The 24,187-nt window shown below is 46.3% G+C and overlaps 1 protein-coding gene across 1 annotated transcript in view; it reads right to left on the minus strand.

Moving 5' to 3' along the window:
• Window positions 1-1,271: 1,271 nt before the first annotated feature.
• Window positions 1,272-24,187, minus strand: part of LOC120053796 (EGF-like repeat and discoidin I-like domain-containing protein 3) — a 110,562-nt gene continuing 87,646 nt past the window's right edge. The window contains exons 6-7 of the mRNA XM_039001053.1: window positions 20,656-20,811; window positions 1,272-1,696 (exon numbers count right to left, since the gene is read on the minus strand). Coding sequence (XP_038856981.1) covers window positions 1,547-1,696; window positions 20,656-20,811 — 306 coding nt within the window. The 3' untranslated portion in view covers window positions 1,272-1,546. The remainder of the gene's footprint in view (window positions 1,697-20,655; window positions 20,812-24,187) is intronic.

Raw genomic sequence — 24,187 nt, forward strand, 5'->3', positions numbered from 1 at the left:
TGGGACGTAATGTCCCAATATCATAAAGGTCACTCCAGGGACATTCCGATTGGAAATTGCACAAACTAGGCTAAAAGTCAAGTGGCTTTTTCCCCCAATCATATTGCAAAAAATGGGCATAAGTCCTTGACTATTCTGGTATTTCTGGTGTCATTCAAATATTTTTTTTTATGATGCACGTAATGATACTTTAAAATGCAACACTGAAATACAGTGACATACTGAAACAACAATTGATAATGTTCATTGTACATATCAAACAAAGACAGATATATATATTCAAAGTTCTTACTGTGTTTTTTTTGTTTTTGTTGTTGAAAATGCATGAATAGAAAGCTGTTTGTTATGCTGTCACTATGTATTTTGATATAAAAAAGAAAATATAATAAATAAATAAAATATTTCTGTGAAGTAAGTTTGTAATTTTACTAATTTAATTGCCATGGTAATGTCTGTAAATGTAAACATTTTTAAAAATATTATTTTAAAAGGAGGGCTTACTCTTAGAAATGATAAAATTGTGGGTATGGATGGATGACTTCTATCCTGAGCTTTTCAAATTGATTCAAAAGTATATTGTAAAGGCAGAATTGGGCAGGATACAAAAGCAGACAAAAACAAAAGTAAACAAAGTATACAATTCTACAAATGTGACGTAATTCCAGGTAAATATCTTGAAATGCAAATTACATTGAAATAAATTAAAGAAGCAATAAAAAGCTGAGAGAATTTGGACTCTTCAATCAGCTAGCCCATCAAGCTCAGTGTCTATTCTGCTTGTTATTCGTCGAGCAGATCAGTCACTCTTTAAGCTTTTGCGGTGTGTATCAGAACTATTTAAAATGCACGTAAAAATAGATCCCTAAAACAAAGCGATTGCTCTTAGGGAAGGAGTTATAAATGATTTGTCATAATATACATTTAATATAATAATTTATGCACCATGCAATTATTAAGTGTTTTACATAAAATACAATGGCATTGTTGTTGTTTTTGACTTGCGTTACAATGTCAGTGTCAGCAATGGTAAAAGCCTGGCTTGAAGAGGTGTAAAATATATCTGTCACTGTAGTATTTTAGTTGTCATCGTTGAAGGATTTCTTGGATAGTTCCGCTATGAGTTGAAGTGGGGTTAATAATGTCCAATGAAGCATGGTAGATAGGTTTCATGTCGTCTTTGTTAAAAAGTGACACTGTACAGTAGCTTCCATGGCAATACGTTTAAATCAGAGTGTGATTCCCCTCCCCACTCCCCCACCCCTGCCAGTCAAATATGTTACACAAGTTCATTCGAAACACGATGGAAATCTGGAGAAAAAGAAAAAGAAAAAAGACATTAACCACAAAAATAATTTTTTGGGGACAAGGACAAGTTTAAATCATTGTACAAAAAACAAACAGCAACCCAACACAACCAAACACGTATTCTTGAAAAATCCATTTGAAATTGATTTCTTTTTACAGGTTGCACAGTTTATATTGAAACACTGGATCTGGGCTAGATGATCCATTATTAAAGGGGGGAGGGAGGAGGGGGAGGGGTTGGTCACTCTTCCTCTGTGCATCCCAGTAACTCTGCACGCAAAGTGATCCTGCTGTACCACGACCATGGAAGGATCCGGACAAATCGGGCGTAGATGGGCGGAGCAATCACGTTCTTTCTGTGCGTGTCATTGTCAAAGTTTCCTTGGAACACCTGCGAAAGGAAGGACAGTGGGAATGACATTAAATGAATTGTGATCTTGAACACCCACACAGACCTCAGAAAGCTTATTAGCATTTGTGCACCTCATCACGCAAACAAAGGGAAATAAGAAAGGATAGCAAGAGCAAAGGTTAGAAGAAGATAAAGAGAGATGGACATGCTGTGTAGGCTACATAATTCTGATGGCTACATTTCCATAACGTCAATGCCCAGAAAGATGGTCAAGACCTGTGCTTTGTGGCCATAGAAAACACATGGCAGTGATGTTACTGTAGCAACCTATTGTCATTTCCCTCACAGCAGACCATTCTTGGTGCAGTAGCATCCATCAAAACCCAATAGACAGGCAGTTTGCTAAACAACAGCCCAGAAGCAAATTATCAATCTCTCTGCTGATATGTAGTTAAGCGAGCGAGAATAAAATATTCAAATATAAACAAGCATAACAAATGTATTGGGATGCACACTGTGTTGTTGATAAATACAAGCCTTGTGTCTAAGTGTGGTTAATCGACAGTAGAATTAAATGGAATATGGGTGATAGGTACCTACTGGGACCGCTTCATTGAAGGCCATGCTCATTTCAATTAAACAAGCGTGATTATGACTATTTAATTGGGATGTAATGGGACTCGCCATTATGTGAAATGGAAAACCAGTGGGACGGACCCCTGCAGGTGCTGAAGACATTCTTAGTGGTTGACTTGACATTAGCCAACTATGACCCCTAGAAAGCATTCTTTCAGACACCTTTCTATGGTTTTCTCAGGCTTTCTCAGTTCTGTTCCTGGGGCCCCATGGGGGCCAAACCTTTTCTTGCCCAGCACCAGCACATCTGATTCATTCAACTAATCAAGGGCTTGACGATTAGGTGTTGATGATCAAATACAAAGTTAATTCCTGTCGGTCCTTCCAGGACCAGGGATATTCAGTCGTGATGTAAGGGAACTCTAGCTGGTATGTACGGTAGGAAGGTCTCAAAAGCTAAACACATTCCGTTTCTGATCTACTTTGACGTGTTCTGCTGCATCGTGCACAGGATTCGCGTGAAATAATGACACTTGAGCAAGCCACACCGCATTTCCACTCTAAGAATCCTGCTCCTTACTGAAGAGAGCAGTGAGAAGGCCTGCATTATCCTCCTACTGCAAGACACTTCATAGTCACTTCAGGCTGCTCAATTCCTAAAATATTCCACAGATCGCTAACACGCACTAAGGTAATTCCCCCACTAGGGAGGATGTCTTCTCAATGGCTTTTCTGGGGCCTTGGGTATGATCAGCGATAGCACTCATACCAAGTCCTTATCATCAGCCCTACACAAGCCCTGGGAGAGTATGCTGCTGAAAGCTCTAGAATTACTGCAGTTCTGACTGGGCACAGTGAGTAGGGCACATAAAGTCTGACTGGGCACAGTGAGTAGGGCACATAAAGTCTCCGCCCAGTACCCTGCCCTGAACTTCGTCACTTTTACTAGCCAGCTACCACCCACCTGAGAGACTGCCGCCCTATGTACATAGTCATTGAACACTGGTAACTTTAATAATGTGTATATGCTGTTTTACCCACTCCATATATACAGTATATACAGTTTTCTAGTCAAGGCTCATCCTACTGCTGTACACACCTTTATTCATTTACTGTCCATAATGTCTATACATACCATAATATACATACATATTTATATTCAGAATCTGACATGGCTCTTTCTGATATTTCTTAATTCCTTAATTCCTTTCTCATTTCATTTTTGAATTTGTGTGTATTGTTTTGTATTGTTAGGTATTATTGCACTGTTGGAGCTAGAAACACAAGCATTTTGCTGCATCTGCGATACCATCTGCAAGATATATGTATGCAACCAATAAAATCTTATTTCATTAGGGCCAAGCGTTTTTCCCTGTCAGATCACATAGTCAGGAAAAAGTCCTAACTCTGATTTAGTAGTGTAAAAATGGAGAGTTAGAACTGGTTCCGTGCTGTTTTGTATACATCAATATGGGCCTTGATATCTTTCATGTTGCTTTTAAGTGAAAAATAAGTAGACATTATGTAATTCTACACAGGATATGTGGATGTGACCCTTTCGTGCAAATCTCCCAATGACTTCCACGCATGATTTGATTCATGAGTGTTGGCGTGTGCGTCAGATATGATCAACATATCTGACGCACTCACTAGAGTCTGTATTTATGTACAATGAATGATGTTGTCTTTTATTGCAATCTGCAAATACATTCACAAAAGATGCCCACACCTCCCTATTCCACAAACATATCAGGTTTCTCTCCAAAAACTACTCCACACTTACTTAGAGGCGTGAATGCCAAAGGTGTGAATTCTTACAAAATAAGTGTAATCTCCGATACCCCTCACACTCAAGGTGAAGACATTATCCAGCAGACTGGTTTAATGGTCCAGATCAGAGTCCTAAAAACAGATGCAAATAGTGAGCCCAAAATGGATACTGTTGATGTTAACACCAATAAACTGTTTTTGAAGACACTATCTCTTGGAGCTTGAAGATAATACAAATGACAAATTTTTTCATGTTTATTTTATGTGAACTAATTTGCCACACATTTTAGAAACTCTTCGTACACAATCCCCCATCAAATGAATCTTCCCTTGATTCTTCAATTAAATAGGTTTAAATGGAGGATTGGAGGAAATCTTAATTAGCCTTAGTAAAAACCAAAGTATGAAAACAAGTCAATCAAATAGTTATTTATTCTAATCAGTTATGATCTCATGGAAGTGTGGTTCCAAATACATGCAGCTATTCAAACATCAAAGTTCCGGCATCGCCAGCATAGCAAACCCACCACTGCAACCACATTTGTTTTGCTGAAACAGAGGAGGTCTTGGTGGAAGCAACCAACACACATGTTATAGACTCATGACCACACAAGACTCTGACCTGACCCATTAAACCAGTGTGCTGGATGCAGATACAGAGTAGGTCTAAAGTGAACACAATATTCTGATGGAGCTATTTAACCCAAAAAGGGAGGCAACAGATACACAACCACCCCTTGGAATGGGTTTAGATAGAGTGGTTGCAGCTTACTGCAGTTTACCCCCTGGATCTCTGGTGGTAGTGCAACACAGGGGGCCTCAAGGGCCCTTATCTGCATGAAGAGAGGGTGACAGGCAATCCAGCCTCTGATTGATGGGGGAAGCAGTATGTTAGGTTTAAAAAACCTACACACACACACACACACACACACACACACACACACACACACACACACACACACACACACACACACACACACACACACACACACACACACACACACACACACACACACACACACACACACACACAACTAGGCATGCAAAACATGGACATGTAAGGAATTACTTTCTCTCTCCTCATGTCTCTCCTCATCTGTTTCTCTCTCCTCCTCCTGTGTCGTTTGGTCTTTTTCTCTTGATCATGTCTCTCCTACTCTGGATTCGATTAAGAATGTCTTTGGTATTCACACGTCTACTCATACAGCATGCTGTACAGTTAAGGACCAACTCTTCATCCTTCATTCTTTTTCATGGTTTCCCTCCCTACAGTTTCTCGTCCCTAGGTCTTTCCTACCGCTCTTTCTCCCACCTCCATTCCACATGAGGCTGTTGAGGGGAGGAAGGCTCAAAATAATGGTTGGAATAGAGTGAATCAAATCAAATCAAATATATCTGTCACATGCTTCGTAAACAACAGGTGTAGACTAACAGGGAAATGCTTACTTACTCCCCAACAATGCAGAGATAAATAGTGGAAAAATATATATAAAAAAATAAAATAGGAATAAATAGAAAAACAATAACACAAGGAATAAATACACAATGAGTAACGATAACTTGGCTATATACACGGGGTACCAGTTCCGAGTCAATGTGCAGGGGTAAGATGTAATTGAGGTAGATATGTACATATAGGTAGGGATAAAGTGACTAGGCAACGGGATAGATAAAAAACAGTAACAGCAGCGCATGTGTTGAGTCAAAGAGATTAGTGCAGAAAGGGTCAATGCAGATATTCCGGGTACCTATTGGTTAACATTTTAACTAACTATTTAGCAGTTTTATAGCTTGGGGGTAGAAGCTGTTCATGGTCCTGTTGGTTTCAGACTTGGTACATCTGTATTGCTTGCCGTGCAGTAGCAGAGAGAACAGTCTATGACTTGCGTGGCTGGAGTCTTTGGCAATTTTTAGGGTCTTCCTCTGACACCGCCTGGTATAGAGGTCCTGGATGGCAGAGAGCTCGGCCCCAGTGATGTACTGGGGGCATACGCACTACCCTCTGTAGTGCCTTGTGGTCAGATGCCAAGCAGTTGCCTGACACTCTCTCTGACACTCTCCCTGTAGAGCGTCTCATTGTCATCGGTGATCAATCCTACCAACGTTGTGTCATCTGCAAACTTAAATATGGTGCTGGAGTTGTGCGCGGCTATGCAGTCGTGAGTGAACAGGGAGTACAGGAGGGGACTAAGTATGCATCCCTGAGGGGCCCCCGTTTTGAGGGTCAGCATAGCAGATGTGTTGTTGCCAAACCTCACCACCTGGGGGCGGGCCGTCAAGAAGTCCAGGATCCAGTTGCAGAAGGAGGTGTTTAATCCCAGGGTCCTTAGCTTAGTGATGAGCTTGAAGGGAACAATGGTGTTGACCGCTGAGCTGTAGTGAATGAACAGCATTATCACGTGAGTGTTACTTTGTCCAGGTGGGAAACGGCATTCTGGAGTGCAATAGAGATTGCGTAATCTGTGGATCTGTTGGGGCAGTATGCGAATTGGAGTGGGTCCAGGGTGTCTGGGATGATGGTATTCATGTGAGCCATGACTAGCCTTTGAAAGGCTATATTTGTGAGTGCTACGGGGTTGATAGTCACTTAGACAGGTTACCTTGGCGTTCTTGGGAACAAGGACTATGGTTGTCTGCTTGAAACATGTAGGTATTACAGACTGGTTGAGGGGGGGGGGACTGAAAATGTTAGTGAAGACACTGCCAGTTGGTCAGTCCATGCTCTGAGTAAGCGTTCTGGTAACTCGTCTGGCCCTGCTGCCTTGTGAATGTTAAACTGTTTTAACGTCTTACTCACATCACCTATGGAGAGCGTGATCACACATTCGTTTGGAACAGCTGGTGCTCTCATGCATAGATCAGCGTTGCTAGCCTTGAAGCGCACATAGAAGTTATTCAGCTCATCTGGTAGGCTTGCATCACTGGACAGCTAGTGGCTGGGTTTCCATTTGTAATCTGTGATAGTTTGCAAGCCCTGACACATCCGAAGAGTCAGAGCCAGTGTAGTAGGATTCAGTCTTGTTCCTGTATTTAACATTTTGTCTGTTTGATGGTTCATCTGTGATTTCTTATAAGCGTCCGGATTAGTGTCCTGCTCATTGAAAGCGTCAGCTCTAGCCTTTTGCTCAGTGAGGATGTTGCCTAAAACCCATGGCTTCTGGTTTGGATATGTATGTACTGCGGGGACAACGTCGTCAATGCACTTATTAATGAAGCCGGTGACTGATGCAGTAAATTCCTCAATGCCATCAGATGAATCTGGGAACATATTCCAGTCTGTGATAGCAAAAGAGTCCTGTAGCTTAGCGTCACTTGTATTTCCTGTTAAAGTTTTTGCTTGTAAGCAGGAATCAGGAGGACAGAGTTAAGGTCAGATTTGCCAAATGGAGGGCGATTTATCCACTTTCTGACATAGCCTCATCAGGTATCCCGCAGGCTGGCCTTTATAGCGCCGGCTCCTCATACTTCGAGTGTTGGGGATTTGGGTCTTTCGCCTCCGACTCATTGATGTAGAAGTTCTCGTCCAAATCGAGGTGACCTGTTACCTGTTCTGATGCCCAGAAGGTATTTTCGGTCATAGGAAACGATGACGGAAACATTATGTACAAAACAGTTAAGATCAGCGCAGAAAAATACACCAAATAGCTCAATTGGTCAGGAGCCCATAAAAACAGCTGCCATCCCCTCCAGAATGGAATGGTATCAAACACATGGTAACCATCTGTGGGATGTGTTTGATACCATTCCATTCACTCCGTTCCAGCCAATTAAGGTGCCACCAGTCACCTGTACTCCATTATTTCCCCCTATGGATCTCAGGCTTTAGTCATTCCCCACCACAGGTCTGCAGACAAACAACAACACCTTTAGCCCTAGAACCGCTAAAGCAGTAATTGTAACTGCACATGACATTTGAAATATATGTGATTACTCTGCCATTTTTTAAGTCATGCCCTCCTCTGTCCTTGACTTTTCCTAAATAAGTTTATATAATACACTGACATTGTTAGAATCTTAACCTCTATCACAATAAGAATTTGAGTTATAACCAGTTTAATAATGTCCTTTTTTTGAATGGTTTACCCCGTCGCAACTCCTTTTCTCAACAGTATGGCCGGCTTGTCTCCTTCTCCCAACAGTGTGGCCTGCTCCTCTCCTTCTCCCAACAGTGTGGCCTGCCCGTCTCCTTCTCCCAACAGTATGGCCTGCCCGTCTCCTTCTCCCAACAGTATGGCCTGCTCCTCTCCTTCTCTCAACAGTATGGCCTGCCCGTCTCCTTCTCCCAACAGTGTGGCCTGCCCGTCTCCTTCTCCCAACAGTGTGGCCTGCCCGTCTCCTTCTCCCAACAGTGTGGCCTGCCCGTCTCCTTCTCCCAACAGTGTGGACTGCCCGTCTCCTTCTCCCAACAGTGTGGACTGCCCGTCTCCTCCCAACAGTGTGGCCTGCTCCGCTTCTTCTCCCAACAGTATGGCCTGCTCCGCTCCTTCTCCCAACAGTGTGGCCTGCCCGTCTCCTTCTCCCAACAGTATGGCCTGCCCGTCTCCTTCTCCCAACAGTGTGGACTGCCCGTCTCCTCCCAACAGTGTGGCCTGCTCCGCTTCTTCTCCCAACAGTATGGCCTGCCCGTCTCCTTCTCCCAACAGTGTGGACTGCCCGTCTCCTTCTCCCAACAGTGTGGCCTTCCCGTCTCCTTCTCCCAACAGTGTGGCCTGCCCGTCTCCTTCTCCCAACAGTATGGCCTGCCCGTCTCCTTCTCCCAACAGTGTGGACTGCCCGTCTCCTCCCAACAGTGTGGCCTGCTCCGCTTCTTCTCCCAACAGTATGGCCTGCCCGTCTCCTTCTCCCAACAGTGTGGACTGCCCGTCTCCTCCAAACAGTGTGGCCTGCTCCGCTTCTTCTCCCAACAGTATGGCCTGCTCCGCTCCTTCTCCCAACAGTGTGGCCTGCTCCTCTACTTCTACCAACAGTATGGCCTGCTCCGCTCCTTCTCCCAACAATATGGCCTGCCCGTCTCCTTCTCCCAACAGTATGGCCTGCTCCGCTCCTTCTCCCAACAGTGTGGCCTGCTCCTCTACTTCTACCAACAGTATGGCCTGCTCCGCTCCTTCTCCCAACAATATGGCCTGCCCGTCTCCTTCTCCCAACAGTATGGCCTGCTCCGCTCCTTCTCCCAACAGTGTGGCCTGCTCCTCTACTTATACCAACAGTATGGCCTGCTCCGCTCCTTCTCCCAACAGTGTGGCCTGCTCCGCTCCTTCTCCCAACAGTATGGCCTGCCCGTCTCCTTCTCCCAACAGTATGGCCTGCTCCGCTCCTTCTCCCAACAGTGTGGCCTGCTCCTCTACTTCTACCAACAGTGTGGCCTGCTCCGCTCCTTCTCCCAACAATATGGCCTGCCCGTCTCCTTCTCCCAACAGTGTGGCCTGCTCCGCTCCTTCTCCCAACAGTGTGGCCTGCTCCGCTCCTTCTCCCAACAGTATGGCCTGCCCGTCTCCTTCTCCCAACAGTGTGGCCTGCTCCTCTACTTCTACCAACAGTGTGGCCTGCCCCGCTCCTTCTCCCAACAGTATGGCCTGCTCCGCTCCTTCTCCCAACAGTATGGCCTGCCCGTCTCCTTCTCCCAACAGTATGGCCTGCCCGTCTCCTTCTCCCAACAGTATGGCCTGCCCGTCTCCTTCTCCCAAAAGTATGGCCTGCCCGTCTCCTTCTCCCAACAGTATGGCCTGCCTGTCTCCTTCTCCCAACAGTGTGGCCTGCTCCGCTCCTTCTCCCAACAGTATGGCCTGCCCGTCTCCTTCTCCCAACAGTGTGGCCTGCCCCGCTCCTTCTCCCAACAGTATGGCCTGCTCCGCTCCTTCTCCCAACAGTATGGCCTGCTCCGCTCCTTCTCCCAACAGTGTGGCCTGCTCCGCTCCTTCTCCCAACAGTATGGCCTGCTCCGCTCCTTCTCCCAACAGTATGGCCTGCCCGTCTCCTTCTCCCAACAGTATGGCCTGCTCCGCTCCTTCTCCCAACAGTATGGCCTGCCCGTCTCCTTCTCCCAACAGTATGGCCTGCTCCGCTCCTTCTCCCAACAGTATGGCCTGCCCGTCTCCTTCTCCCAACAGTATGGCCTGCTCCGCTCCTTCTCCCAACAGTATGGCCTGCCCGTCTCCTTCTCCCAACAGTATGGCCTGCCCGTCTCCTTCTCCCAACAGTATGGCCTGCCCGTCTCCTTCTCCCAACAGTATGGCCTGCTCCGCTCCTTCTCCCAACAGTATGGCCTGCTCCGCTCCTTCTCCCAACAGTATGGCCTGCCCGTCTCCTTCTCCCAACAGTGTGGCCTGCCCGTCTCCTTCTCCCAACAGTATGGCCTGCCCGTCTCCTTCTCCCAACAGTATGGCCTGTTCCGCTCCTTCTCCCAACAGTATGGCCTGCCCGTCTCCTTCTCCCAACAGTATGGCCTGCTCCGCTCCTTCTCCCAACAGTATGGCCTGCCCGTCTCCTTCTCCCAACAGTATGGCCTGCTCCGCTCCTTCTCCCAACAGTATGGCCTGCCCGTCTCCTTCTCCCAACAGTGTGGCCTGCTCCGCTCCTTCTCCCAACAGTGTGGCCTGCCCGTCTCCTTCTCCCAACAGTGTGGCCTGCCCGTCTCCTTCTCCCAACAGTATGGCCTGCCCGTCTCCTTCTCCCAACAGTATGGCCTGCTCCGCTCCTTCTCCCAACAGTATGGCCTGCCCGTCTCCTTCTCCCAACAGTATGGCCTGCCCGTCTCCTTCTCCCAACAGTATGGCCTGCCCGTCTCCTCCCAACAGTGTGGCCTGCTCCGCTTCTTCTCCCAACAGTATGGCCTGCCCGTCTCCTTCTCCCAACAGTGTGGACTGCCCGTCTCCTCCCAACAGTGTGGCCTGCTCCGCTTCTTCTCCCAACAGTATGGCCTGCTCCGCTCCTTCTCCCAACAGTGTGGCCTGCTCCTCTACTTCTACCAACAGTATGGCCTGCTCCGCTCCTTCTCCCAACAATATGGCCTGCCCGTCTCCTTCTCCCAACAGTATGGCCTGCTCCGCTCCTTCTCCCAACAGTGTGGCCTGCTCCTCTACTTCTACCAACAGTATGGCCTGCTCCGCTCCTTCTCCCAACAATATGGCCTGCCCGTCTCCTTCTCCCAACAGTATGGCCTGCTCCGCTCCTTCTCCCAACAGTGTGGCCTGCTCCTCTACTTATACCAACAGTATGGCCTGCTCCGCTCCTTCTCCCAACAGTGTGGCCTGCTCCGCTCCTTCTCCCAACAGTATGGCCTGCCCGTCTCCTTCTCCCAACAGTATGGCCTGCTCCGCTCCTTCTCCCAACAGTGTGGCCTGCTCCTCTACTTCTACCAACAGTGTGGCCTGCTCCGCTCCTTCTCCCAACAATATGGCCTGCCCGTCTCCTTCTCCCAACAGTGTGGCCTGCTCCGCTCCTTCTCCCAACAGTGTGGCCTGCTCCGCTCCTTCTCCCAACAGTATGGCCTGCCCGTCTCCTTCTCCCAACAGTGTGGCCTGCTCCTCTACTTCTACCAACAGTGTGGCCTGCCCCGCTCCTTCTCCCAACAGTATGGCCTGCTCCGCTCCTTCTCCCAACAGTATGGCCTGCCCGTCTCCTTCTCCCAACAGTATGGCCTGCCCGTCTCCTTCTCCCAACAGTATGGCCTGCCCGTCTCCTTCTCCCAACAGTATGGCCTGCCCGTCTCCTTCTCCCAACAGTATGGCCTGCCTGTCTCCTTCTCCCAACAGTGTGGCCTGCTCCGCTCCTTCTCCCAACAGTATGGCCTGCCCGTCTCCTTCTCCCAACAGTGTGGCCTGCCCCGCTCCTTCTCCCAACAGTATGGCCTGCTCCGCTCCTTCTCCCAACAGTATGGCCTGCTCCGCTCCTTCTCCCAACAGTGTGGCCTGCTCCGCTCCTTCTCCCAACAGTATGGCCTGCTCCGCTCCTTCTCCCAACAGTATGGCCTGCCCGTCTCCTTCTCCCAACAGTATGGCCTGCTCCGCTCCTTCTCCCAACAGTATGGCCTGCCCGTCTCCTTCTCCCAACAGTATGGCCTGCTCCGCTCCTTCTCCCAACAGTATGGCCTGCCCGTCTCCTTCTCCCAACAGTATGGCCTGCTCCGCTCCTTCTCCCAACAGTATGGCCTGCCCGTCTCCTTCTCCCAACAGTATGGCCTGCCCGTCTCCTTCTCCCAACAGTATGGCCTGCCCGTCTCCTTCTCCCAACAGTATGGCCTGCTCCGCTCCTTCTCCCAACAGTATGGCCTGCTCCGCTCCTTCTCCCAACAGTATGGCCTGCCCGTCTCCTTCTCCCAACAGTGTGGCCTGCCCGTCTCCTTCTCCCAACAGTATGGCCTGCCCGTCTCCTTCTCCCAACAGTATGGCCTGTTCCGCTCCTTCTCCCAACAGTATGGCCTGCCCGTCTCCTTCTCCCAACAGTATGGCCTGCTCCGCTCCTTCTCCCAACAGTATGGCCTGCCCGTCTCCTTCTCCCAACAGTATGGCCTGCTCCGCTCCTTCTCCCAACAGTATGGCCTGCCCGTCTCCTTCTCCCAACAGTGTGGCCTGCTCCGCTCCTTCTCCCAACAGTGTGGCCTGCCCGTCTCCTTCTCCCAACAGTGTGGCCTGCCCGTCTCCTTCTCCCAACAGTATGGCCTGCCCGTCTCCTTCTCCCAACAGTATGGCCTGCTCCGCTCCTTCTCCCAACAGTATGGCCTGCCCGTCTCCTTCTCCCAACAGTATGGCCTGCCCGTCTCCTTCTCCCAACAGTATGGCCTGCCCGTCTCCTTCTCCCAACAGTATGGCCTGCCCGTCTCCTTCTCCCAACAGTATGGCCTGCTCTTCTCCTTCTCCCAACAGTATGGCCTGCTCCGCTCCTTCTCCCAACAGTGTGGCCTGCTCCGCTCCTTCTCCCAACAGTATGGCCTGCCCGTCTCCTTCTCCCAACAGTATGGCCTGCCCGTCTCCTTCTCCCAACAGTATGGCCTGCTCCGCTCCTTCTCCCAACAGTGTGGCCTGCTCCGCTCCTTCTCCCAACAGTGTGGCCTGCCCGTCTCCTTCTCCCAACAGTGTGGCCTGCCCGTCTCCTTCTTCCAACAGTGTGGCCTGCTCTGCTCCTTCTCCCAACAGTGTGGCCTGCCCGTCTCCTTCTCCCAACAGTATGGCCTGCCCGTCTCCTTCTCCCAACAGTATGGCCTGCCCGTCTCCTTCTCCCAACAGTATGGCCTGCCCGTCTCCTTCTCCCAACAGTATGGCCTGCTCTTCTCCTTCTCCCAACAGTATGGCCTGCTCCGCTCCTTCTCCCAACAGTGTGGCCTGCTCCACTCCTTCTCCCAACAGTATGGCCTGCCCGTCTCCTTCTCCCAACAGTATGGCCTGCCCGTCTCCTTCTCCCAACAGTATGGCCTGCTCCGCTCCTTCTCCCAACAGTGTGGCCTGCTCCGCTCCTTCTCCCAACAGTGTGGCCTGCCCGTCTCCTTCTCCCAACAGTATGGCCTGCCCGTCTCCTTCTCCCAACAGTGTGGCCTGCTCCGCTCCTTCTCCCAACAGTGTGGCCTGCCCGTCTCCTTCTTCCAACATTTGAAAGTGCCCAGCTGATAATCACCCCGACAATTGCCTCAAAACTGAACCTAAACTATATACCGATACTAATTTCACGCATATAACAACAGATTAAATAAATGAAGTAAAGTATGATGGGGAGAATGGGTGAGTTGATGAGTGAGGGGAAGCGAACGAAGCATAATTATGTAATCACCAATTGTGAATGAAGAACAGGGCGGGCCATTCTATTGTAATTATAGCCCTCATTTTAAAATGGTAAGTACTCTATATCAGTCCACCGAATCAAAGTAGTCTTATCAGTCAACTCTGGCCTACTTACAGTAGCCTACACAGTGAGAGCGTACGTAATTGTACATTCTGAATGGCTTTCAAATTCTGGGATAATTCCACATCGCCTAGCAGGTGAGCGAGTGTCGGAGAATGTGGTGATGAGGCTTGTGGAACTTTATGTAGGCAAGGGGAGAAATGTCACCACGGACAATTTCTTCACTTCATGGTCATTGGCGAACAAGTTGCTTGCAAAGTCTGGCCGGCACCATGAACAAAGTGACACGGGAGCTCTCTCCCTCTGTGCAAAATAAGGCACCTGCACAGCCATTGTACTCCACAATGGTGCACTCCACAAATATGCTGAAGAATGACAAGACACCGTGAACGGGGACACAATAAAGACAAAACCGGATACTATTATGCACTACAACCAAACAAAGGTAAGTCAAAGTGTCAAGCAAGTAAAATTACAAAAATGTTGTCACCTGTTAGGACAAGGGACAACAGCTAAAGTAAATCCAACTGATGCCATTACGTGAAGATGCACACAAGCACAAGTTGATAATAATTGACAATTGTTTACTGCTGTTATATTGACACTTATTGTACATTCATTCTAATATTTTTTTTTCTTTTGTGCCGAGTTTCACTATTTATCAAGGCCACTTGGGGTTTATTTTGATGTTCAGGCTACTGATGTGTTCAGGCTACTGATGTGTTCAGGCTACTGATGTGTTCAGGCTACTGATGTGTTCAGGCTACTGATGTGTTCAGGCTACTGACGTGTTCAGGCTACTGATGTGGCTACTGATGTGTTCAGGCTACTGATGTGTTCAGGCTACTGATGTGTTCAGGCTACTGATGTGTTCAGGCTACTGATGTCTTTTGACCATACGTCTTGGTAGTTGGGGTATTTTATTTATCTATGGTGTTGTTATAAAAATAAGCTGTTACCATGTTCCAAAACACATGCTTTCTGTTTCACCTGAATTTTGGCATAATTGTTTTCTTTTTTCATATAGCCTACAGTAACATAAACTAATGAAAATGCTTTTATTTGAAATAAAATAGGTGAAGTGATGAGCATGCGATTTGAGGTGCAACAGGTACAGATACTCCACTGTGAAATAAAGGCTGAGTAAAAAAAATCCCATTTCTAGACCATGAATACAGCAATAAGAGTGCAATAGATTGCACTGTTACTTCTGCTATGGATATATCTAGAAATCCATTATTGGGGACTTTCTTAACCGTTTTCTGCTCACTATTGACGGCAATAAGAGTGCAATAGATTGCAATGTTGCTTCTGCTATGGATATATCTAGAAATCCATTATTGGGGACTTTCTTAACCTTTTTCTGCTCACTATTAACATTTCTATGACTCCATTTTCTTCTTCTCTCCACAGCAGTGCAATTTGTGACATGTTCCACCTCCTAAAAACAAAGAAGAGTGGTCATATTCCATCAAGTTTCGGTGCAGGGAGGCAATTTACAGTAGATTTAATAGAGCAATACACCAAATATTGAAGCTCATTCTATCATGGAGGAATGTTGAAGTAAAAAACATTTTGGAGAAGGGCCTGTATCAAATCTTACGTTGTTAAACCGTTCTGTATGGACCTACAATCTTTACCCTTGCTATATATTGTACAGTTTAATCGAAGTCTATTGGGCTCAGGAGAAGAGAACCGGTGGTATCAATTGCAGGAGTGCTGCCACAACTGTAATATAGCAGACACAAGATACAGTTGAGCTATTACAACAGGGAGGCCAGGAAGAATAGAAAAACAGCAGTTGATTGAAATATGACAAGGATCTCTCTGGAGCCGTCCAGAGACGTCCACACTGTCAGGCTGTCTCTATGAAACAAACAGGGTGAAACAAGAGATGTGCAGGACCACTAAAAAAGAACAAACAGTAACAAACAGTGAGAAAGAGGAGAAGAGAAAGCGAAAAAGAGGATGCAACTGACTTGCCCTTGTGGTTTTACTTGGAAAATAGTAGACTTGGGTTCAAATACATGAGTATTTGGTTATTTGTAATTGAGATACTTATGTACAGTGTATTTTCATACTTTCTAATAATATGACCCGAATCAACTACTTCTATTGTAAGTATTTGAAAGTATTTCCTAATAATTTCCTATAAATAGCCTACTATTTAAAATGTGTTTTTCATATATATTTTTTCAAAATTAATTATTTCAAATACCAAACAGACCTTTGTTGAAATGCATGGGAATATTTAAATATTTAATTTAAAGATATACTTGAGTATTTTCAAATACACGCCAACACTTTCCAGGTGTATTTCCAAAAACATTCCAATATTCAACAACTTGTATTTTAAAATAATAAAATATCCAAATACTAGACAAATAAAATACATTTGGAAGTAATTGAAATACAGTAAATAGAATTTGAACCCAGGTCTGGAAAATATAGAAGTTCACTGACTGGGTCCAATTGTAACGCCTGTCGTCGGAAGGAGTGGACCAAAGCGCAGCGTGGAAAGTGTTCATGATTTTATTTATCAAAGAAACACTTGAACAAAGTAACAAAACGAAAGCGAACAGTTCTGTCAGGTAACAGAGACTAAACAGAGAATAACTACCCACAAAACACAGGTGGGAAAAAGGCTACCTAGGTATGATTCCCAACCAGAGACAACGATAGACAGCTGCCTCTGATTGGGAACCACACTCGGCCAAAAACAAAGAAATAGGAAACATAGAATGCCCACCCTGACCTAACCAAATCGAGAAATAAAACGGCTCTTTAAGGTCAGGGCGTGACAGCACCCCCCCCCAAAGGTGCGGACTCCCGGCTGCAAACCTGAACCTATAGGGGAGGGTCCGGGTGGGCATCTACCCTCGGTGGCGGCTCCGGTTCGGGACGTAGCCCCCGCTCCCTGCGCTGATCCCTCGGCTTCTGTGAAACCAAACTCCGAGCCGTGAATCATCGCCGGAGGAACCGGAGCGTGCCTCTGATTGGGAACCACACTCGGCCAAAAACAAAGAAATAGGAAACATAGAATGCCCACCCTAATCACACCCTGACCTAACCAAATAGAGAAATAAAACGGCTCTCTAAGGTCAGGGCGTGACACCAATCTTTATAACGCACAAGTCTCTTGGTATAATACAATAAACAAAGTCAATTATTTGTATCCTTTTTCAAAAACATCTCTTTAAAAAGGCAAAAATTGAAAGTAAAGCTATGCATCTCCCTGCCAAGATGAGGGGAGTTGGAAGAAAAGGCCTGATGTTTGGGTCTAGTTATTTGACTTGGTTCATACTGAGCACGTCCTGAATCTCTAGACTTCTGCAGCCTCTCGGAGAAGACACACCATGTTCCAAACCTCCTCGAACAAAGACATCCATTCATGTGTCCTCACATGCCCTAACTGACAGTCTATGGTGGAATTCTATGCTACAGAGTGGGATTTTTTTTTTCTCCCTCTACAATGACTGCAAACTGCTTTCGCTCTAATCTAATGGCCAATGGTTGTGTACCGAATAGTCCATCTCCTTCCGTTCTGCGGCACACCTTTAGTTTGACCCAGGAGCCGGCCTTTCCCCCAGCATTGATTTTACTGCCTGAGCCAGTCAAGGGCGTACATTACTGGACGAGCCTGGGGGGACTCAGGGGGTTGACCACTGACCATACTTCATTATTCAAAACTGCTGCAGAGGCGAAGAGTGCAGGTCTCCTAGGCCTAGCAAACTCCAGCTCTTATGTAGCTTGTGGCTAGCAAGGGTGACGCTAGGCAATCTCAGCTCAGCCTTGCCTTCATTGGTTCCGCTCAATCAAATTCACATCCGCAAGCCAACCACTTCTTCAAGCGGTGAGGCAATATAGACCGAATCACAGCTAATCTTGACCCTTCACCGCATGTTTCAGATGTGGTGGTGTACAGAGCACTGCCAAAGGGGGAGGAAACGAGAGCTATTAGTGGTTAATCTTAAACTATGATTGTATTTACGCCATCTAACATGCTGTTACCCTCTGACCTGAGGGGAATTGGCAGGTCCACTGGCTAATTAACCCTTTGGCACCTAAGTGGAACACCATTACACATGAATCAATTACTTCTGTGCTTGATTTCCCCCATCAACGTACTCTGCAAATATTGGCAAATAGGAATCTGCAGTGAGATCAGTGGGCTGCTGCGAATATGGTGCTATCACTGAATGTGTACATTTTTTTGAGTGCAAGTGTGAGGATTTGCATGTTGACAAGTCTGCTTGTGTTAAATCAATGTGTGAGTGTGTCAGTGTTTCCATGTGTCAGTGTATAAATGGAGGTGTGTGTTCCTGTGTGAATTTGCATTTGTTTGATAGATAGACAGATAGATAGCGACGGAATGTATGGTGTATAAATACATGCAACATCTAAGTGAGTGACAGCCAGTATTGTCTGTTGCCATGTCCCTGGCAGTGTCGGTGGCCATGTCCCTGGTAGTGTCTGTGGCCATGTCCATGGTAGTGTCTGTGTCCATGTCCCTGGTAGTGTCTGTGGCCATGTCCCTGGTAGTGTCTGTGTCCATGTCCCTGGTAGTGTCTGTGTCCATGTCCCTGGTAGTGTCTGTGTCCATGTCCCTGGTAGTGTCGGTGGCCATGTCCCTGGTAGTGTCTGTGGCCATGTCCCTGGTAGTGTCTGTGTCCATGTCCCTGGTAGTGTCTGTGGCCATGTCCCTGGTAGTGTCTGTGGCCATGTCCCTGGTAGTGTCTGTGGCCATGTCCATGGTAGTGTCTGTGTCCATGTCCCTGGTAGTGTCTGTGGCCATGTCCCTGGTAGTGTCTGTGGCCATGTCCCTGGTAGTGTCTGTGTCCATGTCCCTGGTAGTGTCTGTGTCCAAGGGTATCTGTATGCTGACCGAGGCCTCTCCTCTCGGTCTCTGCCACACTGAGGCTCAGGAGGGGAGAGACTTGAAGAGAATATTTACAAGGCTCAGCCACTGTGCCCAACCAGACCCCCACCCAGACAGAGACACACACACACACACAAACGTTCACACACTCTCCGTATTGCACGCACACATGCATGAACGTGCACATACAAACACACACTCAGATTCTCTCTCAAACAGTCATGCATGAATCCACAGACACACACGCAGGGCTCTTAGCCCGACCAACCTCTCCAAGCCTGTGGCGTAACAGGAAACGCCTCTGGAGTCCGGCAGCCTAATGCGTCCTCTAGCATTAAATGCCTGAGAGGCGGAAACACCTTGAAAAGTAATATATCTGGAAAGCTCATCACAGCTCTGTCCTGGGACACACTGATTAACAGCCCTCCAGGCCTTGCTCTCAAATATGCTCCAAAACACGTGTCACTCATTCCACGGAGCGCTGAGGGTCTGCGGGTTTTAGAATTAAGGTCACTAATTAGGATGTTTTGATAGGATGTTTTGATAGGATGTTTTGATAGGATGTTTTGATAGGATGTTTTGTTGTGGATTGCATAGTTTATTAACACTTATTTCATATGTTGCATATGAATGTGCCATTACATAGTGTCGCTGTATTCTTAGTCTACGCTTATGGTTACAAATGAGGAACTATAGATAAAAAAAAAAAAAAGTTGCTAGGATCCTGCCATTGTCTCCTTTACCTCTTCTCTCTCGGTCCTGCCAGGTTTGACAACTGTTTGAAAGTCTTCCAGTGCTCAAATTTGAGATTTGTTGAAAACGCGATGGCCTGCATCCAAAGATCATCCCGGGCGTTGAAATTATAAACTCCTCAAGCGAGGCATTCAATCAGGGGATGGAGAAGTGTTTTCAGGCATGGGCCGCTAAACTGACCATTTATTGGCACATGAGGGCATACAGTAAATTGATGTGTGCCCATTGGAGGGTGATATGTGTCATAATAACAAGTTACCATTATATATCTGTTTTAGAACCCTTATCTTCGCCATGCTCCCGTTATGAAAGCCTGCTTCAGGAAACAACATTTGACTGTATAAAACAGCTAATTTGATCACTTGTCATTATGCTCATTTGGTGAATGTATGCTTCTGGGAAAATGTAGTTCACATGATATTAAACAAAGACTGGAAGCTGCCAGTGTGTTTTACAGGATTTAATAAATCAAGAGATCTCTGTGTGTGTGTTTAGGTGTGTTTCCTCCCAGGTTAGCCCTACTCTGACCATCGCAAGTCTGTAAGCAACAGCACCATGAAGTCCTTATCTTTAAACAACACAGCGAGAGTAGCAAAGTAAACAGGCCTCCTCTAAAACAACAGCCCGAGTAATGTTGCTGCTCTCCTGATAGCAGGGAGACTGCCACAACCTCCTTCCCTTCCGCTGGCTGGCGTGGGCAATTGGAACGAACACGTGTACTCTATTGAAGGACTGCAAACACATTTTCGGGCAGTGTACCAACCAGGACTGCTAGACAACATGCCCTTATCTGATCCAGGAGACGAGACGACGGCAGAGAGGCCCCAGCAAGCTGTGCTGGAGCCCGCGATAAGAAGATGCAATGCTAACAGAGAGATGAGACTGGGACGGATCTGGACAACTACAGGCTGCACAACACATTTCTCCATTCATTCTGCTTCTCCCATTAATTTACTATTTTATTCAATGGGGTGCTATTCTTGTTTTCATAATGGACATTTTTATTTGGATGCATTTGGGATATTACTGCTGAATGTTGAAATATTGTTTGGCTTTTATAACTACTAATACTTCTGCTTGAGTTCTGCTAGACACTGTCCCTTCCATTACTCAGGGAATGCAGTGTTTGTGTTCCATGTATTTTTTAATGGAGCAGTTTGGTTATCTTCATGGAGTGTGGATGGCTCACCTTGTCCTTCTTCTGTTTTTCATCTTGATATAGGAGCCACCTCTCTCCATCGTTGCTGTAGGCCACCTTGTAGGAGCCCACGAACTGGACATGGCCAAAGTCCTTGGCCCCCTGGGTGATGATGCCGGTGATTTTAGTAGGCAGGAGCATGTCAACCTGAGAGAGACAGAGAGTGAGATAAAGAATGGGGTGGGTGGGGTGGGGGGGAGAGATAAATAAACGTTACTTAGTCACCTCTCTGACTCAGCTAAACGAAAGTGTCAGTGATGCTCAATTTTCTCCTTCCAGTCCGTCAGCATCTTTTCTCTTCTTATCTCCAGAGACGATTTATAAAGACATTGTACATTTGGTTGCAAGAAGTAACCTTCAATTATTCACAGCATATTGAACAACAAGGCCTCTCCTCAGCAGAGCAGAAATCGCCGGCCAGAGCAGCTTCAGAGAGCCGGGCAGCATCATATGGGTAAATGTTTTAACACACTCTCATTTGTAGCCTACATCAAAGGGCTTGGTAGTAAACAGTGTAGCTGTTACATCATTTACTTTTAAGGTTCAATTATTCCTCATTATTTACAGCTAACACAACAGTCCATGTTTCTGGCTGTTGTGTTAAGCCTGGACTTTAACACGCAATAACAACAATGTACAGAATGTACCATAACTATCTGTTTTACTATTACCAAGCCCATGCAGGATTTCATGCAATTACCACCAATTAAGTCAATGGTTTGTCTGGGTTAGCATCTCTATATTTATTATGCGTTGATTATGCTCAATGACTAATGTATGCGAATTCACAATGCCAAAAACAATACATTGTTTGAATCTAAAGTGGAAGAACCTGAGAGCAAGGCACACTGAATGTAAGATGGGTATCCCTGGAGTATAGAACTGTGCATTGAGGGAAAAGTTATCTATAGTATCTGAGGAGAATTATGGACTTATAGGTGTTTTCGCTTTATCTTTCATAATTTAGCCTCAATCAGCATAGCCTTGCATCTGAGGAAATAAACAAACAAATGTGTGCATGTTGAGTCCCTAATCATACCAGGTTGCATCCCACAGAGGAACCAGGGAGAAAAACAGGTAATGTTCGGGTCATACATTTTGCATTCTGTCAACGATAAGATCCTTTAAATCTCTTTCACATGACAATAAAAATACCACCTTAATGCGTGGCTTAAGGATCAAATAAATTGCTTGACATTGCACTCTCAGGTAATGTCTTAGAGCTCAACATAGTAACCATGGATGATAGTTTAAAAGAGGAACCATAACCATAAATACTTTTAGACCACAAATGATCGAGAAGTCCAGGGCGGCAGAAAGTCTAGCGGTTAAAAGCGTTGGGCCAGTAACTGAAAGTTTGATGGTTCGATTCCCAAGTTGACAAGGTGAAAAATCTGTTGATATGCACTTTAGCAAGGCACTTAACCCTAGTTGCGCTGGATAAGAGGGTTTTAGGCTGGGTGTCTGTACAGCACTTTGAGATATCAGCTGATGTAAGAAGGGCTATATAAATACATTTGTTTTGATTTGATTTGCTAAATTACTCAAATGTAAATGTCTGGATTTGAAAAATGAAAAACATTTGCTGACCACTATCATCAAACTCTCTGCAGTTGCATGACCAAACTGTGGTGGCAAAGTATCAAGACCTAATGTCTATAACATCATGACCATAACTGGCTTATCAGATCCATGGACAACAACAGTCCCCTGCACGTGCTGGAGAGAGGACAGACTGAGTTTTGCCATTGCATGGAAACTAATAAAACATATTGGCAGAGAGAGAATGGCGGTCAAAAAGTAGAGAGGGGAAGTACGATTCAGAGAGCTGGATTTCCTAAACTGAATTTCCAACACGCAGCAGGAGCCCATATATTATCCTGATTAGTCTGGTCAGACTGAGTATGTGATAGTGTGGCTTCTCTCTCATGTTTTCAAGACCATGGCATGACTTTACGTTACTGTACATCATTCCAGACATTATATTATTATGTATTGCAACACAATTTTACATGAACCTTTTAGTCATTTAGCAGACGTTTTCATCCAGAGTGACTTAGAGCATTTAGGCTGTAGATTCTTCACCTAGTCGACTCCGGGATTCAAATCAATACCATTTTGGTTACTGGACCAACTCTCTCTTAACTGCTAGGCTACCTGCCGCCCAATACAACATATCACAATACAAACATGCCTCACTATGGCGCGTGTTGCACATGAGCTCACATCTCCACAACACCTGTCATGAAGCCCAGATATTGCTTCAGAGCATGCCTTCAGTCCTGTTCAACCCTCCCAGCTCCTGACAGACTTCGGGGTGATTCCCCAGGGAGTCATAGAAGTTTTCACTACAGACACCCTGTTGGAGGAGCAGGGAGGCAGGCTCAGGCCTGCTCCCTGACTTTTAAGGAGGAAAAGCCATGGCTTGCTGTCAATCTTTCTGTGCTCTTATAAAACAGAGTTACGTGATATGGAGTAAGCAGCCAGCTTTTGGGGTTCTGAAAACAACATAAAATGGGTTCGCTCTCTGAGTTTGTACGTCAGTTGCACAGTTATGGTCCTAATTTAAGTCTTGGTACAAGGGCACTTTACCTTGATATCATGTAGGAAATTATACACATGGGCTTAAATCGTTTGCTATGAATACACTATTCATGAGATACCTCCTTCAAAAAATAATTGAAAGACCCTTCGCCTCTTTGTTTAACGAAGTGTTCATGTCTGTTTCTCGGGGGGGGGGGGGGGGGTACAGTATGTTCCTATGGTGCATATAAATACGTTTATGGTAACCTCTCTTTTATAATTACAATAATCGCAAAAAGCTTCAGAGAGAAGCTGCTCATTGAGAAAAGGAGTGACACGTTACATTGTAATGCTTGATTACCCTCCAAGCAGAGCACAGCGCAGAGGTAATCTCATTCTGGCCAACCAGTCGAGTCTGCCACCAAAACAAAGGCACGCTTGAAGGGGAACCTGTAATTGCTGTCACAGGTAGCGGTCAAAAAATACAACTGCCCCTGGCGCAGCCAGCTCCCAACACTTTGATGGCCCAAACCGAATTAAAGGGTGAGATAAGCTTGTTAGAGCCAGGCAACCCCCCAACCTTCCCCCAACACACTTAACCCTGGCACACCGGAGGCTTTTGAAGTCTTTGCAGCAACCTCTGCATGGCTGTGGTGGAGAAAGACACACAAAAAACAATACCAGCATTCCTTTCTTTCTCTGTATCCTTCTCCTCGGGGGAGTAGAAGACGACACAAGAGTCCCACCCCCCCAACCCCTGTTCTCCATTTCCACCCGTTTCCCCCAACTGCGGAAAACATTTGCGTATTCACAAAATGTATTTTGGAGAATTAATTAGCACTGCCCCTGCAACACCTGGGGGTGCTAGAATTCGTGTCATGGCGCTCACAGAGAGAGACAGAGAGAGAGAGAGAGAGAGAGAGAGAGAGAGAGAGAGAGAGAGAGAGAGAGAGAGAGAGAGAGAGAGAGAGAGAGAGAGAGAGAACGGGAAGAGAGAGAA

This window comes from Salvelinus namaycush, chromosome 1 (assembly GCF_016432855.1).
Source record: "Salvelinus namaycush isolate Seneca chromosome 1, SaNama_1.0, whole genome shotgun sequence".
Lineage (NCBI taxonomy): Eukaryota > Metazoa > Chordata > Actinopteri > Salmoniformes > Salmonidae > Salvelinus > Salvelinus namaycush.